Source organism: Diuraphis noxia, unplaced genomic scaffold (genome assembly GCF_037042655.1).
Source record: "Diuraphis noxia isolate RWA-SAM2 unplaced genomic scaffold, SU_Dnox_SAM2 contig0001, whole genome shotgun sequence".
NCBI classification, from domain to species: Eukaryota; Metazoa; Arthropoda; class Insecta; order Hemiptera; family Aphididae; genus Diuraphis; species Diuraphis noxia.
Window position 1 is genome coordinate 13,849,065 of NW_028301711.1, and position 16,308 is coordinate 13,865,372.

Consider the following 16,308-nt stretch of genomic DNA (forward strand, 5'->3'; position numbering starts at 1 on the left):
ATTAAAACAAAATTACGTAAAAAAAAATGCAAAATATGAACCGGCCGCACGATCATCGTTGCCGCCGTCAAAACCGGCGCTCACGGATTCGATCTACACACCTACAGCTAACTATGCCTAACGCCTGAGGGGACCGGCGACTTCAAAAAGACGTCCGCCGAGCGATCAGCACACGGACGGCGTTTAAAAAGTCGAAACCGATCGAAAACGACGGTAAAAAGGGAGAAATAACGGGCGACCAAACGACTCGAGGCGGCACCGTTTGCCGTCGAACCGATCGAGACGCGGAACTCGGACGAAAACCGAACGGGGTCGAAGAGGCGCGATAAAAGGGCAAAAGAAGTCGAAAGAGTGAAAAAAAACGCGACGTTTTTGAAAAAACGCGGACGACGCGATAAGGACTGCGGGCCGAGATAACGACGGTAGGCCGAGGACGTCGTAAGAGCCGGCACGGGGAGCGCCACCGTCTTAGCCGTGCCAGTGCGTTGCGCATTAGCCCTCTGATAGGTTACAAACGAAATGATGCACAATAACCACGTTTTTGCTGGCTGGTAACAAGACTACAAAAGCAACTAGAACAAGTAACCACATTACGCCATTACGACAATCGGTTTGTCTTTCTCGACTGTTCAGTGTTCACTTATGCAATCTCATTTGGTATGTCGTGTTTCGTGTAGACGTGTAGTCTGTACTTTTCTTTCTAACTGACAACAGTTTTGACATAGATTTATAGCTAAGAAGATTTTAGTAAACAGTATTCTCTCATAACGATTGTAAAATCAAATTATAAGTTTTTAAACTGAATAAAATAAAATATATGTAGTGTTCCTATTCCATTCAAATTTCATCTTCGGTTTCGGTGAGTGACAAAAAATATAATCAAATAATATTTAACTTTAATACATATTTTCTTACGATGAGTATCTAGTCATATTTAACTGGAAATTAACAATTCTATAGAACTAATGTTTGGTTGTTGTTACACATTGTATACGTAGACTAATATATACTATTTTAGGTAGGTAAATAAATAACGATTAATCCAACTAAACATAGTTTTATAAATTAGGTAGTTAGGTATAATAATTTAGAACAAATTGGTTATTGATAGAAGATGAATAAATTAAAATAATTTTAGATTTTTCTTATTTAATTAATAAACATGGTTTTTGCTATCTATTTTGTTTTGAATCAAGTCTCATATATTATAACATTGTATACTGGTTACACAACTGATACGTAAAATACTATGAATTTGTGTCCCCTTTCATAATGTACCGTTTAATGCAAGCAGATAGCTATCAGTTGTCACTAATTTTTTTCCACGGTTGTTTACCCTCAACCAGGGTAGAACACGATTCCGTACGGTCCTTATCAGCGTACGGAATCGTGCCCTTTTAAAGGCACACGATTCCGTACGTTTTGTACCCAAGATTTTAGTGCAATGTTGCCAGGTTTCCATAAAATTACGTATATATTTGACTTTTATAGTGTTTTACACTTTTACGTACGTTGTGCGTATTTGTAACATTGTAACTATAGTGAGGGCCCAAACAGAGTACAGACGATCGGATTTTGCCTACCGGTCGCCGTGTTCCTCCAAACGCAGTATGCCGGAGCCAACGCCAGGCGTACTTGGCGAACTGACCGATGCCGGCGAAAAACTTTGTAAATGTGTTAAGTTGTAAAGTGCGGTGTGTTATACAAATCATATTTTTAAGTAGTCAATATGGAAATCAATAACGAAGTGAAGTTTATTTTTTCGGAAAAAGGAAAACCACTTGCATTACTTAATCGCTATAAATATCGGCTTATTCGAACACGAAAGGATGGTTATAAAAAATGGTTATGCATACAAAAATTTTGCTACGCTAGCATTGTGACGAACGGAAATTTACTCCATGAAACAGCAAATGATCATAAACACTCTGAAAACTCAGTCCAAAGTCTTGAAAGACAAGTTTTGAGAGAAAACTGTAAACGAAAGGCAAGTGGTTCTATTTCTGTCCGACCTATAAAAATAATTCGAACAGAACTTGTAAAAACTGTTAATTCAGAAATTGAACATAAAGATATACGGTCAATCAGAAAAGCTATGTACGACAAACGACGACAAATTTATCCGGCATTTCCAAAATCTGTTATAGAATCAATTGAACAACTTAAAAGTATGGAGAATTATGATGTACTTAAATTTAAAGGTGACCAATTTGTTTTTGTACCCGAAAACAAATTATTCGTTTGTATTACTACAAAGCAAAATCTGAGATGTATGGTTGATTCATCAGATTTTTTTGCCGATGGTACTTTTAATTATGCACCAAAGTATTACATTCAGCTTTATACAATTAATTGTTTACAAAATGGATTTTATATACCCGTGGCTTATTTTTTCTTGCCTGAAAAATCCAAACAAACTTACATTGATATGTGGACATTTCTTCAGGAATTAAGTGAAAAACTAATTTTCAAAAGACTTATTATTCGCAAGTTACATTTAGACTTTGAGATAAGCGCTCATGAAGCATGTAAAGAGGTATTCCCAAATGTGGAAATTCAAGCATGTCGATTTCATTTAGGGCAGTGTTGGTGGCGAAAAGTAATTACGCTTAAGACATATTATAAATATACACACAATAAAATGATAAAATTTAACGTATTGTATTAACTTTACAGATAAATTCTGAGCAGCAACTCCGAACATCATATACAAACGACGATGAGTTAGGAAAATGGTTAAAACTATTTTTCGGGTTGCCATTCGTACCACCACATGACATCGAAAATGCATTCGTTGAACTTGTATCTATATGTCCAAATATAGATATAGGATGCTTATTTTCTGATTACATATTGCATACTTACGTAGAAAATGATTGTTTATTTCCACCAGCAATTTGGGCTCAAGAGCCGTCAGAAAATCCTCGGTAATACTGTTATAACTATATATAAGGTGTAAAACTATTGATATAAAAAATTAATATCTATAACGTTTTGTTTTCATATTTTTTTTTTTAGTACAACAAATGGATCGGAAAGTTTCCATAGGACATATAATGCACAGTTTCATAGTCCACACCCTTCTATTCATTTGGTTATATCAGTTCTAAAGGAAACACAAGAAGAGACTTGCACAAAAATAAAATCAGTATCTAAAGGACGTTTTAATCAAATGGCCTTAGCCGACAAACAACGTTTATACCACACAATTGACGAATATAAAGAATATTTAACTCACAAAAATATAATCAAATATTTGTCAAATATTTGTAACAAGTATCAAGGTATCAAATTATAATTATTATTTTACATATTTTTTTATACAACTTATACTTTATATATTTTTACATATTTTTTTATTTGACAAACTTTCATCAACTTTTTTAAATGACAAATTGAAAATAAATATAATAAATGGCAACATTGCACATAAAATCGTACGGAATCGTGTTGTTTTTGGGGTCATTTTGAGAATCCATTGTTTGATCAAAATCGTACGGAATCGTGTTCCCAAAAAGGTAAAACGTACGGAATCGTGCTTTACCGCCTCAACCATGGTTATTCCTATTAAATATTAAAACAATTAAAGATAAATTAATGATACGTATATAGATATAACTACCTGAAATGTTTAAAATTTTTCCACCTGGAGCGATTAGTTAAGTTTTAAATGCCTTTTCATGACCAATCGAGGAGGGCCATTTTTTTCGACTAGTTGTTTTATCACATATCAGTATATCTTTATTAATACTTATAACTCATAAACTACTTATGAACAATTTAATTTTAATATATCTAAGTAGGTACTTAGTACAAAGTATATCGAATAAGGAGTGTCATTAAAAATTATTAATATGTATAATCTATTTAGAAAAAATCTTTTTTGTTTTAACTTAAAATTATGTAAAAACAGGGTTTGGATTGAATGCATTTTCAATGAATGCAATTCATGAGTACATTCAATTTTTACATTATGAATTATGATTGTGAATCGGGTTGTGAATGCATTTATTTCTCAAACAAATATGAATGGAAATTGAATGTAATTATGCATTCTTTTTCTAATCACATAGAAAATATATTAATATTATATTTTTAATACCAAAAAATAGTTTTTACTAAAGTCTATCTACTATCTACATAAGCTGCGGCAAGATTAGAATATTATCGTCTCAGTTTCAACCACAATAACAAATAATTATTATTTTTAATATTTTATTTATTTATATATATATATATATATATATATATATATATATATATATATACACAATATTATATAATATTGTTAATGCAGTTAATGTTTAAAATGTGTGTTATTTCAATTTGCTATACCTACCTCGTTTATTGATATGGTTCATGCAATATATAAAATGCCTCGTTAAACACAAAAAATAAATTAATATATTATGTTTTGTTCAAATAAAATAAAACATTTTTTTACATGAAAGTGGTTAAGAATGCATTCTTTTAATGAAATGCAAGTATGAATGCATTCTTTTTGAAAAATTGAATGTTGAGTGCTAATACATTCAATTTTAAGCTCTATGAATGTGAATGTGAATGCATTTATTTTTTGAATGAATGTTCCAAACCCTGTGTAAAAACAAACTATATCAAACTAAACTTTGATATTTGTCTTATGTTATATATGTTATATTTATCTCTGTATATATTCTTTTCAGACTGGCCATTAAAATCGTTGTTGGGTTAAGTTACATAATTTACACTAATCTGCAGTTACTGATCATTGTCAATTGGTTGTACCGGCATGGCGGCATTATCAGGTCGGAGGAGTTTATTATTATCATTGTTGTATATTTCAATATATTTTGTATTTTTAGTCAATTGCATTGAGCGTACTATATGTCATTACTGGTTTCGTTATTATTACGTATTTGTATATATAAGTATTGAGCACTATCCCACCAACATATTAAATTGTAATGTTAAAATTTGCAATTTATGAAGATTTCTTGTTTCTAATGCCTTTATGTATGTGTTGGTGTGATATAAGCTACTTTTATATTTTAAACAATATTAATTAATTTTAACTATGCACTTAATTTTTAAAATATAATACTGGATTCAAATAAATTTTTTTTTTTTCAGTAAAAGTCTTCAGTTGCTCAATTTGCAATGAACCTTTAGGAGATACTCCATTCTCTACACTATGTGGACACATGTTCCACTATAATTGTATTTCTCAATGGCTGTTTCGGTAAAACATATATTTTAATACTGTTTAATATAAAATTATTGTTAGATTAAATAATTAAATTTTTTATGTTATTTTATTTCCAAAGGTCAGGATCAGAAACATGTCCAAATTGTAGAACCCATGTACCAAGATTCAGTTTACTCCAACTTTTTCCATCTGAAGATGATAAGTTTTGGGTAAAAACCAAAGAAGAACTGGAATTGTTACAGTAAATATTTGTTTACGTACAAAGAATATCATACAAAAAATGAATTTAATTAATTTAAAAATGATTAAAAAATAAGTTATTTAATACTTGTTTGTGGTTCCAAAACCTTCTTATATAATTACTGATTTTGGTTGCCAAGCATATATCTGTTAACAAACATATTTATATAGAACTATTGGATTTTTAGTGATCTAAGTCAATATATGTTTTCGTTAGCCAATTTGAACAAAACATACATTTCTTTCATTATTTCAACTTGGATATTAATGAACAATACTTATCTAGATCACAATAATTTTGATTAAAAACAAAACTTATATAAAATAGATGTGTTTCAATTTTTAATAAAAACACTGTCAATATATCTAATTTAAAAGCTTTTAATTAAATTAATAACAAATTCGTTCATCTATGTATATTAACTGAAGTCTGACATCTTGATAGACTTACAACATTTAAATTAAATGTATATATGAAGTATATTACTTTGTAAGAAATTAAACTTTATAGAAAAGTGATTAAAATGTCATTCTTAATTTTATCTAATAAACGCAATAATTAAGGATTATTAAAAATGGAAAGTATTAAATACATAATTAAACAAAAATGTATTACAGGCATTGCAGCAATAAATTATTAGGAATTAATAACATGTGTTTAATGATTTTGATTCATAGAACAGAAATTCTAAAATAATACTTTTCAAATGTCAATAATTAATTTGTATAATTCTATAATAAATTTTCTTTTAGGAAGAAATTAAAAAGTGTCAGGATGTGTAATGCAGATTATAAAAACAAAATGAATAATCTCACATTAAAACTAAATGCTGCTGAAGAGAACTTAGATAAAAGCAATAAAGAATTTAATGATATTAATACCAAATATTCAAATCACTGTAATAATTGTGTTAATCTCATTGCAAAAGTAGATAAAGAGTAAGTAATCTTGTTAGTTATCAAACAATGACATTTTTAAATATCCATAATTTATTATTTGTATACATAACAGGACATTAGATTGCAAATATAATCAAGAGAAATCAACAAGAATATTATTACAGAAAGAATGTTATGAATACCATTCTATCGTTTCAGCAGAGCTTAAGTAATTATATATGTTTTTGTTGATTCTGTGTATTTTAGTGTAAATTGAGTATTGAAATATTTATTAATTTCTTATTTTTTACTAATTAGGGAGTTACAATCTGAAATAGAAAATTTAAAATCGGAAAAGAATTATTTTCAAAAAAAATGTCATGATCTTGAACTATCAAGTACATCATCAAAGGTATATATTTTTATATTTCTTGTTTGTATTATGTTCTCATATGATGAACAATTATTATTGTGTTATGTGATACATAATATATTAATATATATGTTTTGACTTAAATTTGAATTTTGAGAGTTTTTATAAGGCAAACAAAAAGACAATTTATTTATATTCAAGTGTTATAAATATTTAAGTACTTCGACATACGTACTTAAGTAGTTCAAATTAAAGGTCATTCAGTAAAATGATTTAATATTATTTGCTCATCTTGTTCATTTGAATTATTTTAGATACTTACTAGAAGCATAAGCACACTTTCACGTCAAATACAGTCTTCGGCTCAATGTAAGATAATATTATTAAAAAAATATTCTACAGTAAAAACAATAACATTATAAGCTTAATAAGTAAACTTAAATAATATTACATTTATTATTAAAATATTAAGCAAATAGATAGTAGCTTTGTTCTATTCTATATTTTTTTAGCATATGTTATGAACTAGAATCTAAATGACGGAATGATAATCCAAATAAAATGATTCCCAGCATCTCATGTGCAATATGTTTTATCACCTGGATATAACAATTTGATTCTTTGGGTCCTTTGGAAATCGTTTTAAGCTGATTCTACTTTAATTAAAATCAATAAAACTTAAATTATTTTATTTTTATATAAAAATATATAATTGATGTAAAGTAAACAAATTTTGTATAAAATACGTTTTTTCTGTGCGTTAAATTTATAATGGCTTATAATATATTCAATTTCTAGACATTGACAGAATTCACAATTTACGAATTATTTCAAGTAATCGTAAAACTTTGAAATTCAAGTGATATATAAAATTAATATATTATAGTATATTATACCAGCAAATTATTTTTTTCTGATTAAGTAGGAAAATTTGTGGGGAATCTTTATTAAAATGTCTAATGTTTGATATCAGAAGAAATACTTTTATGAACTTCCAAATGAAGAATAGTTTGCATATTCTTACGATTTATAGTTTACCTTTATGCTGGCTTTTCACATTCACTACCTTTAATTTTTAAGTTCTATTACTGCTTGTAAAATATATGTCCCCTTAATAGTTAATAAAATACAATATTATTAATAATATGTATTATTGTAATATTACTATGAAGTATAAAGTATTATTTTTTTCAATTTTCAGCATCTCCTGATGGCTTTCTATCGAACTGTCATTTTTGGATTGTCAATGAACTTGAAAAAGTATCAGGAGCGACCAATCACATACACTTCAATGTACAACGTGTTTTAGAGCACGGTGGAACTGTTGCATATCATTATACAAATATGGTTACACATGTCATTGGCGTTTCTCGGAAAAATTCAGATGTTCTTAGAGTAAAAATAATATTTTTATATCTTATTTAAATGTAATAACTGATTGACATATTAATTTTTCAGGGTTTAAAAGAACGTAAAAAATGTGCAACTGATTACTGGCTCAGTGATGTTATAAGTGAAAGAAAAATGATAAAACCATGGTTACCTCATCATTTTCCAATGCCATACTGGTAAAATATTTTTTGTTTATTTACTCGTATATATTTATAAATGTGTAATCAAACCTTTATTTAACAAAACTTTCCAAGAAAAAAAAGATTTTATGGAACTATGAAATTTTCATTCAAAAACGTTTTTATTTAAACAATTCATTTTGTTTTACATTTTTCAAACAAATGTAAAAACTTTTATTATTTATAGGATTCACCCTCATCAAGAGTATGAATTGTATGCTATCATGCCTTGTCAAATTTTATTACCTTAGATTATTATTATTTATGATAATATATAAGATACGATGTACTTTAAAACAGTTTTCTTCTATTTGTCACTAGTTGTTCATTAATTTGTGTTGCATGTTGTACATGTATAAGTAAGATCTAGAATTTCAAAAAAATAATTTTAAGTATCACAGATAAAACAAGATGATCAAAATTTAGTGTAAAAAAAGTTATTTGGAATTATGTCCAGTACAATAAAAAAAACTAGTATTGAAGTAAAAAACATTATAATTTCTATTTTAACAAAATAGAATTTCACAAGTTTTTTTCAATGAACCATTAAATTTGATCAGTAGAGGTTTTACTATGTATTATGTATGTAGTATATAACAGTTAATAGTTGAGCCCAGTTCATCTGTATTATCCTTTAAGACACTGTACTTGTATGTATTGTCTCCTTCTTACAGTGCATAACATGGCAAATTTACACTCAGCAGATCATGTTAAGCTCCATTAGTTTAAAAATTAAAGTGACTTGTCCTCTCATAAAATTTAAAGAACATTATCTGTGTATTTTATGATAGTTCAATTTTTAAGTTGTTATGAGGATTTTTAATTAACACTATAGTATGTAGGAAAAACTTGCTCTAAAATTGTACTATTTTAAATTATCCACATAAAAACACAAATAATGTGCTTTTTACATTTTATGAGAGGTCCCATAAATTTTTAAACTTACCGAGCTAAATATTCGAGATAAATTATCAGTTACGCACTTGTAAGATGGAGACAACACATGCGGGTATAGTGTTCTCTTAATAATTAATCTTAAGTTCACATTAAAATCAATTTTGTTTATTTTTACTAAAAATTTTGCTAAAACTACAAATTTAATTTATTATTTCATTGTCATAACTGATTAATTTTTATTTAGAAAAAAATACAACTTTAAATTGTTATCGTAAACACCATAATAATATATTAACGAATATGGCCGGCCAGTCTAAGATAACTTACCTTAGTTATAACTTATTGATGTTATTATTATTATTTTTTACTCAGTATTATGGTAGGTTGATTTAATTTTTGCCAAAATCATTGCATTTCTAAACATTGTTAATATTTGATTTCTGACTATTTTAATACTCAAGTATATTATACAATACTTTGTTCAAGCTATGAAACATAATCGGTGGTTAATTTATGAAAAGGATCTATGTAATATTACACGCAAGTATTTAAAAAGTTTTTATTTCGGGGCGATTAATGGATGTGGCCCAACTGTTAACTAATGAAAACTGGTTACTGCCAACTGCATTTCTTAACTTGAACAGTGTAGATGGTAGTTGAAGCAATTAAGAGAATAAAAATGACCTCTTCAAAGTACTATTTAAATTGAATTTTAACAATTGCTCATAATAAAAATTATTGCCAATGATAATAAGAAATATTAAGATTATAAGAACTTAAACATTTTTCTTGCATAAGCTGAATTAAAAAAAAAAAAATAATAAATATTTTTTATTATTATGTTTCAGTGAAGATAATTTGCCTTTTGCAAATAAAGAAATAGCTATTGTGAATTTTGACAAAAACGAATATATTAAAATTAAAGTGATGGCTGAATGCTTAGGTGCTATGGTTATCAATAAAATTTCCCGTAGTACAGACATGGTAATTACTCTGAAGTAAGGATTTATTATTATTATTATTATATTTATATACTTTAAAGGTCATAATATTATATTGTAATATAGGTATAGGTATTAAAAATAGTATCAAATGTATTTCAAAACAAAAATAAATGTCGAGATGTTATATTTATGAGATAAATAAACATTATATGTAGTGATGGGTCAAACTGAATTCTTAAAGCATTGCAAATCAGAACTATAATGACTTATAAATTATTTAAACTAACCCAAACCAAACTATAAACAATTTTAATTGAATTCAAATTTAAACTTCATTTCATTTTAATTTATCATACCTAATTGCAATAATATAAAATAAATGTCAATAGTTTAATATTATCATGATATTTACATTTTAATTAGGTACTATAAATAGAGAAAATTAATTTCATGTATTGTTTTACTCAGAATAATTTCAAATTTGATTACTTAACAGTAAAAGATACTTAATAGTTCAGTTCGTAATTTTTTTACACAGAGTTTGAATTTCAATACAAACCAAACGTGAAGGGATTGGTTTGGTTTGAGATTTAATCAGTTTGACTGGTAATATAAATATGATTGTTTTGAAGATTGTCTATGACCTAATTGTATTTTATTTAAACATCAAGTAATATAATATTTGATGGAAAAAAACTTTGTCAATGTTAATAAAAAAAATTAAAGTAATTTAAATTTAAAGCTTAAAGTAGGAGCACAATTTAAATGTGTTTATGTTAAAAATTGTTTTTAAAAATGATGTTTTTCATAAAATGTTTAATATTAAGTCCTTAATACAGTGAAAAACTAAAAAACTCCAAATGAAATTCAGCATCATGTGCTCTCATCATACTTGAACATACTGTTTACCACGAACTAAGATACACAGGACTGGAAACGAATGTTGATACAAGTACACCTTAATATTTAGATTGTGAGGGGAACGAGGGAATTTCGGTTCTAATCAACACTAGCACTCAACTCTAGGCTGTCGGCCGCTATCCGAGTGAATAATTATTATTTAATATTTATTAATTATTATTGATTTTGATATTTCTCATTTATGCATTTAAACCAAAAAGTTTTGAAAAATAGATTCGTTAAGGTCAAAAAATTATCATAGCAACTGGCAAGTAGCAACCCAAACATAATATGATAAAAAAAATACACGATATAATATGTGTAACGTGTAAAAAAAAATTAAATATTTGAGCTGTTCTTTTTTATATTTTTGAATGTAGGACGTAGGTATCATGATTTCAAAATATTATTATATAATATAGATATTTACTATAATTTGTAATAATGTATTGTATAATTGTATTTAGTTGATAACATAATATCACAGATTATATAAAAATATAATATAATCTGTGATATTATTATGGAAATAAGACATAACATAAAAATCTAACACGGACTAAGATCTTAGTCCGCGGTGTCTAATATCTATTATATAGGAAGCATTTAAAAAATAAAAAATTAGTAGAACCTATTACCTATAATTTATAAAGTACCTAGTATCTATGTAGTAACAAGTTTAGATAACTTTTTTTGTAATTTTCTTTTTTAATTGTTTGTTTTGTGACAAAGTAAACTGTTTCGTTCTCATAGTGATGTAGTATTGGAAAATATTAGTCATTATTTCTGTTTCAAACAGACACAATTATTATGAATTATAATTATAATATGTTAAGTAGGTATTAAATGTATGATAATATATTATAGGTAATATTGTATAATTATATATTTTCAAAGTATGAAAAAGGCGGGAAATTAAGCTCCTATTAATATTGATTAGCATGCTGATTTATTAATTTCTTGTTTTGGATACCTAGATGACGCTAGTAATGACAAGAACTCAAATCCCCCGTACCCCGCTCATTGTATACATTTTATTTATTTATTATTTTTATTATTTTTTTGTTTTTGGCCTTTAAGACCATCTTGCCAAAGAACATATCATCCCCCCATTGTATACATAAAGGAGGATTTACCTCTCACAACCCCCCCAACCTGTTTGTTTCCAGTCCTGTATATCTTAGTTCATACTGTTTACACAGGGATTCATATTTTACCAGCAGACAATTTAGATAATAATAAATAATTTACTTCTGATGTATATTTTATCTTAAAATCTTACAAGTTGCATACCTTTTGTATATTTTTTATTTCCAATATTTTTATGATATAAATGTAATTTAATTTTTAATTTTTATTAAGTAGTTGTTGGGTGGGACCTTAATGTCAATTATGCAGAAATAAAAACCATCCCGAGAGAATGTACTTCATAATATTATTAAGCTCTTGAGTACTTGTATTAGAAAAATATAATTATATAAACTAACGTGGATGTCAAATGCGTTTGATAGAAAACTAGGTGTTCTTTTAATGTGTAATCTACCAGATTTTTTCTGTCTATAACTAACATTAAAAATGTTAATAGAAGATTCTCCCTCTCCGCGTTTTCTAAATTTAACAATAAATTAGTTTATCTAAAAGTTACATTATTTACAGCCATGAGATATTTTAAATTTTAGATTATTTATTTGATTTATTGTAGATTTATAGAGGAACACAACTCAGGATTGTTTTACCTATGCAATTAATAACTTTCATTTAGTATCATAGAATTTAATTATAACACATCCAATACAAACTATCGCCTGTAAACTTATTTATTTTCATTTCTTCAATAATCATTGATTTTTTTTCAATGCAGCTATTTACCACAAACTTGTTTCATAAAAGAGGGCGATATAAAATATTTTGATTTTCAGGGTAGTGACAGTCTTTAAAAGATTGAGAGACATTGTTGTAAATGGTTTCCACCGTGTCCTATAAATATAAATTGTCTTACAGTATTATTAAATTAAAATTGTATAATTTTCTTCCAAATAATTAAAGTTACTTGCATTTATTATTATAGATTAGAAGGTGGAATGATAAAAAAAGCTTTAGCATTAAAGTTACCAGTGGTTAATGCTCAATGGATAACTGATGTATTTCTTAGTGAAAAAATTGGTTTACAAGATTTTAAACATAAAAAATACCAACAGTTTGATTTGTGCAAGTCATATTTAATGGATTACAATATGGTATCAAGTATAATGGGTATGCTAATCAGTTTTTATGAATTGACAAATTATACATTGAAATTTTAGTTTTACAAAGATTGTTCTTCTTAATTGTTCAAAATCAATAATTCATAACTATTTTTATTAAGTGGCTTGATAAAAATGAAAAATTGTGATAAATCGTGATTATGAAATTCCATTTTTTTTTTCAGAGGCTTGGGAAAAGCATTTAAATGTTTCTAGGTTACAATTTTCAACTAAAAAAGTTTGTAGTAAATCTACTCTTGCAAATAATAAAAGGAAAGCATGTGTTGTACAAGAAGTTTTAGAATCTGTTGATAATGATGATAATGACGGTATCACTTCTTTTGCAACCACATCCACTGAAACTAAACCACATATTAAATTTTCTAAAAAATCAATTAGGCAACCTAAAGACATGAAAAAGGTATTTTGTCATATTATTTTTTATTTTATAATTAAATTTTTTACTATACGTATTAAAAGGTTAAAATCAATTTTGCAGGGGAACAAAAACAAATAACAATTTATAATAAAGAACTCAAATGAATTTTTTATGTAACTTTACAACAGATTACTTGAAAGTAAATATCGAAATACTTTCATCCATTCTTAATATTTTTATGATAAATATATAATTTTAAATAGTTAATGTAGTGAACAAATTGAAAATTCAGTTTTAAAAAACCATCTGTTGCGTCATTATCTTAAATTTGTGTAATTTTTATGACATTTTTGTACTTTTATATATATAATTATAATATTGTATAAGTTTATATTAATTTTAAATCTTGTAATTTAATTTTTTTTTAATTCTTCAATATGATAATGTACTCTTATGAGTTGTTTGTTTGGAGCCCACCCAAAATACTTAAAATTAAATAAATGCATTAAAGTCATGAAAATGTGTAAATTATTTTCTAATGGTAATTTTATAAATACCTATCTTATTTTAACTTCTATTAGATTTGAAATATTAATACATGATACATTATGAGTTTTATTTATTAAAAATAAATTAAGACACATAAAGGCAGGTCATATCTCAACTCATAGTTTTAGGCAGCAATATTCTGGCCCTAACACCACTCACCATCTCAATTACTTTATAAACTTACTTATGTAAAAGTTCAGTTTATTTTAGTAAAAATCTATTTAAAACTAAAACCGTCAAGTGTTCACTCTCAAGTTGATATATGATGTATGAATTGACAAAATAAATAGAGACGTAACAATATTAGTTTCATTAATAGGTAAAATAAAACAATTAATGATTTATTGTTTAAGATGCAAAATGTTAAGTAATTGTAATAAATATACAAAAAGTAAAACATGATGTTCCTTCATTGAAATAAACATAATAATATAAAATACTTTTATCTTTTAATCATTATACTATACAGTGGCACAAATCCCTGGTTTAAAAGGGTTAGCACTTGAGCTGTCCTACTACGGTAGTATACGAATGAGACCGTTTTACCTTTTTAGCAACACGATTGAGAACGATTGTCGGCAGATCAAAGAAACAGTATTTCGTACTGTACGGGCGGAGGCTTTCAAGCAATATGAAAGGTTCCCCAACACCTAACGCTCTAAAAGGAGTGGACTGTATAACGAGGAACTCTGCTTACACACAACCATACATGTAAACGGAGGGTTCGCCTGCGATGAACAAGGGGTTGAGTGAAGCAATTAACAGTGTTGGGGCACCGAAATTATTAAATAATAAATCACAATATATAGTAACAAAATATATAATATAGTATATTAATATGATTATTAACGGGGTAATTATAAATATGACATAGACTACTCGTGCTATCCAATAATAATTAACTAACAATGGTTAGCATATGATGATACCAATAACAATTTAACTCAATATGAGTATGGTTAATTAACTAATTTAACATAATATAATACAATAAGACTCACGGTACTGTGGAGTGCGGAAACTGGATAGCTGCACACTATAATTGCTACTATTTGCCTATATAGCTTACAGTAGTAAGTGCGGCACTTGAGGACACTTATTTTTTTATCAACATTAAAAATCATAAAAAACATAAACATTAAAAAAACCGACCTTATATTTTTATGTTAAAAATTACAATAAATCTAGACTTATCTGTTAAAATTACAAAAAATATAAACTATTTTTAAATGAATCTAAATTTATATTTTACCTATTAAACAATACAAAAAACATCATACATACAGGTATAATAATGATAACAGTAATTCTTCTTCATAAAATGTACCCTCTATATCATAAATTTTATAATAAGCAACATTTGATATAAAAACTTTTTCAATTGTAAATATTTCCTTAGACCAATTTTTTTTAAATTTATTTCTATATACATCAATTATTGATGATAATCTAACTCTATCATTTATCTCAAATTTAGGTATAGAATTACTAATATCATAGCTATAAACGCTATTAAGTAAATCATACTCATTATTCTTATTAACTTCAACAGGTTTCATTTTTATTGTTCTATTAAATGTCTTAATAATCTTCGGCAATCCATACATTATTTAAATAAAGTAGTTTCTTTAATTTATCACCTAATGTACGGTTAAAACGTTCGATCATAGAAAACTTTTTATCAGTACCAGTACTATACATTGTTATGTTATATTTGTTTAGTAATTGTTTTAAATCTTTATTATAAAATTATTTTCCTTTATCAACATGTAATTCTTTTGGTACAATATATTGTACTCTCATGTGAGTAGAGTGTACTCGTAAGAAAGAAAGTCCATAATGTGTTTTGTTCGTTTGTTATTGGTATATTTAAAATAAAAGTGAGTTATAACTTATAAATAAATGTAAATCTACTTATTGAGTGTGGGTGTTTGTGTGTGTGTGAACTATTTACCTAAACAACATTCAAATACGGAATATTCAATTGTATATTGTTTTGAGCAGTAGAACAAAACGGAAGAACGTTTAATTGGTGTATTCATACATATACATATTTATAATCTTTATATTAATTCATCTATGTGTTCATTGGTCATATAATAAACGGTCAATTTGGAATTGTAAAGCAATAAAACAACACAAATA

General features: G+C 26.7%; 2 protein-coding genes across 2 annotated transcripts; both read left to right on the top strand.

Moving 5' to 3' along the window:
• The first annotated feature begins 527 nt into the window (after positions 1 to 527).
• Positions 528 to 14,341, top strand: LOC149059817 (uncharacterized). The gene is made up of 14 exons (XM_089226305.1): positions 528 to 657; positions 4,686 to 4,787; positions 5,113 to 5,221; positions 5,307 to 5,429; positions 6,182 to 6,367; positions 6,441 to 6,536; positions 6,626 to 6,719; positions 6,995 to 7,049; positions 7,882 to 8,075; positions 8,139 to 8,248; positions 9,997 to 10,146; positions 13,061 to 13,245; positions 13,421 to 13,656; positions 14,267 to 14,341. Exons 2-14 carry the CDS (start codon positions 4,772 to 4,774, stop codon positions 14,339 to 14,341), a joined length of 1,629 nt encoding a protein of 542 aa, XP_089082431.1. The 5' UTR covers positions 528 to 657; positions 4,686 to 4,771.
• LOC149059818 (uncharacterized) lies at positions 1,730 to 3,544 on the top strand. Its single transcript, XM_089216227.1, has 3 exons — positions 1,730 to 2,599; positions 2,677 to 2,927; positions 3,019 to 3,544. The coding sequence occupies exons 1-3, from the start codon at positions 1,730 to 1,732 to the stop codon at positions 3,296 to 3,298; spliced, it is 1,401 nt and encodes a 466-aa protein (XP_089072353.1). The 3' UTR covers positions 3,299 to 3,544.
• Positions 14,342 to 16,308: the final 1,967 nt, after the last annotated feature.

Excerpts from the sequence above, each read along its gene's own strand:
- LOC149059818 (XM_089216227.1), top strand. The coding sequence starts at position 1,730 with ATGGAAATCAATAACGAAGTGAAGTTTATTTTTTCGGAAAAAGGAAAA. Across the intron at positions 2,600-2,676 it reads GGCAGTGTTGGTGGCGAAAA|ATAAATTCTGAGCAGCAACT; the intron begins GTAATTACGCTT and ends TTAACTTTACAG. Across the intron at positions 2,928-3,018 it reads GAGCCGTCAGAAAATCCTCG|TACAACAAATGGATCGGAAA; the intron begins GTAATACTGTTA and ends TTTTTTTTTTAG.
- LOC149059817 (XM_089226305.1), top strand. Across the intron at positions 6,368-6,440 it reads ATTGCAAAAGTAGATAAAGA|GACATTAGATTGCAAATATA; the intron begins GTAAGTAATCTT and ends TATACATAACAG. Across the intron at positions 13,657-14,266 it reads AACCTAAAGACATGAAAAAG|GTCATATCTCAACTCATAGT; the intron begins GTATTTTGTCAT and ends ACATAAAGGCAG.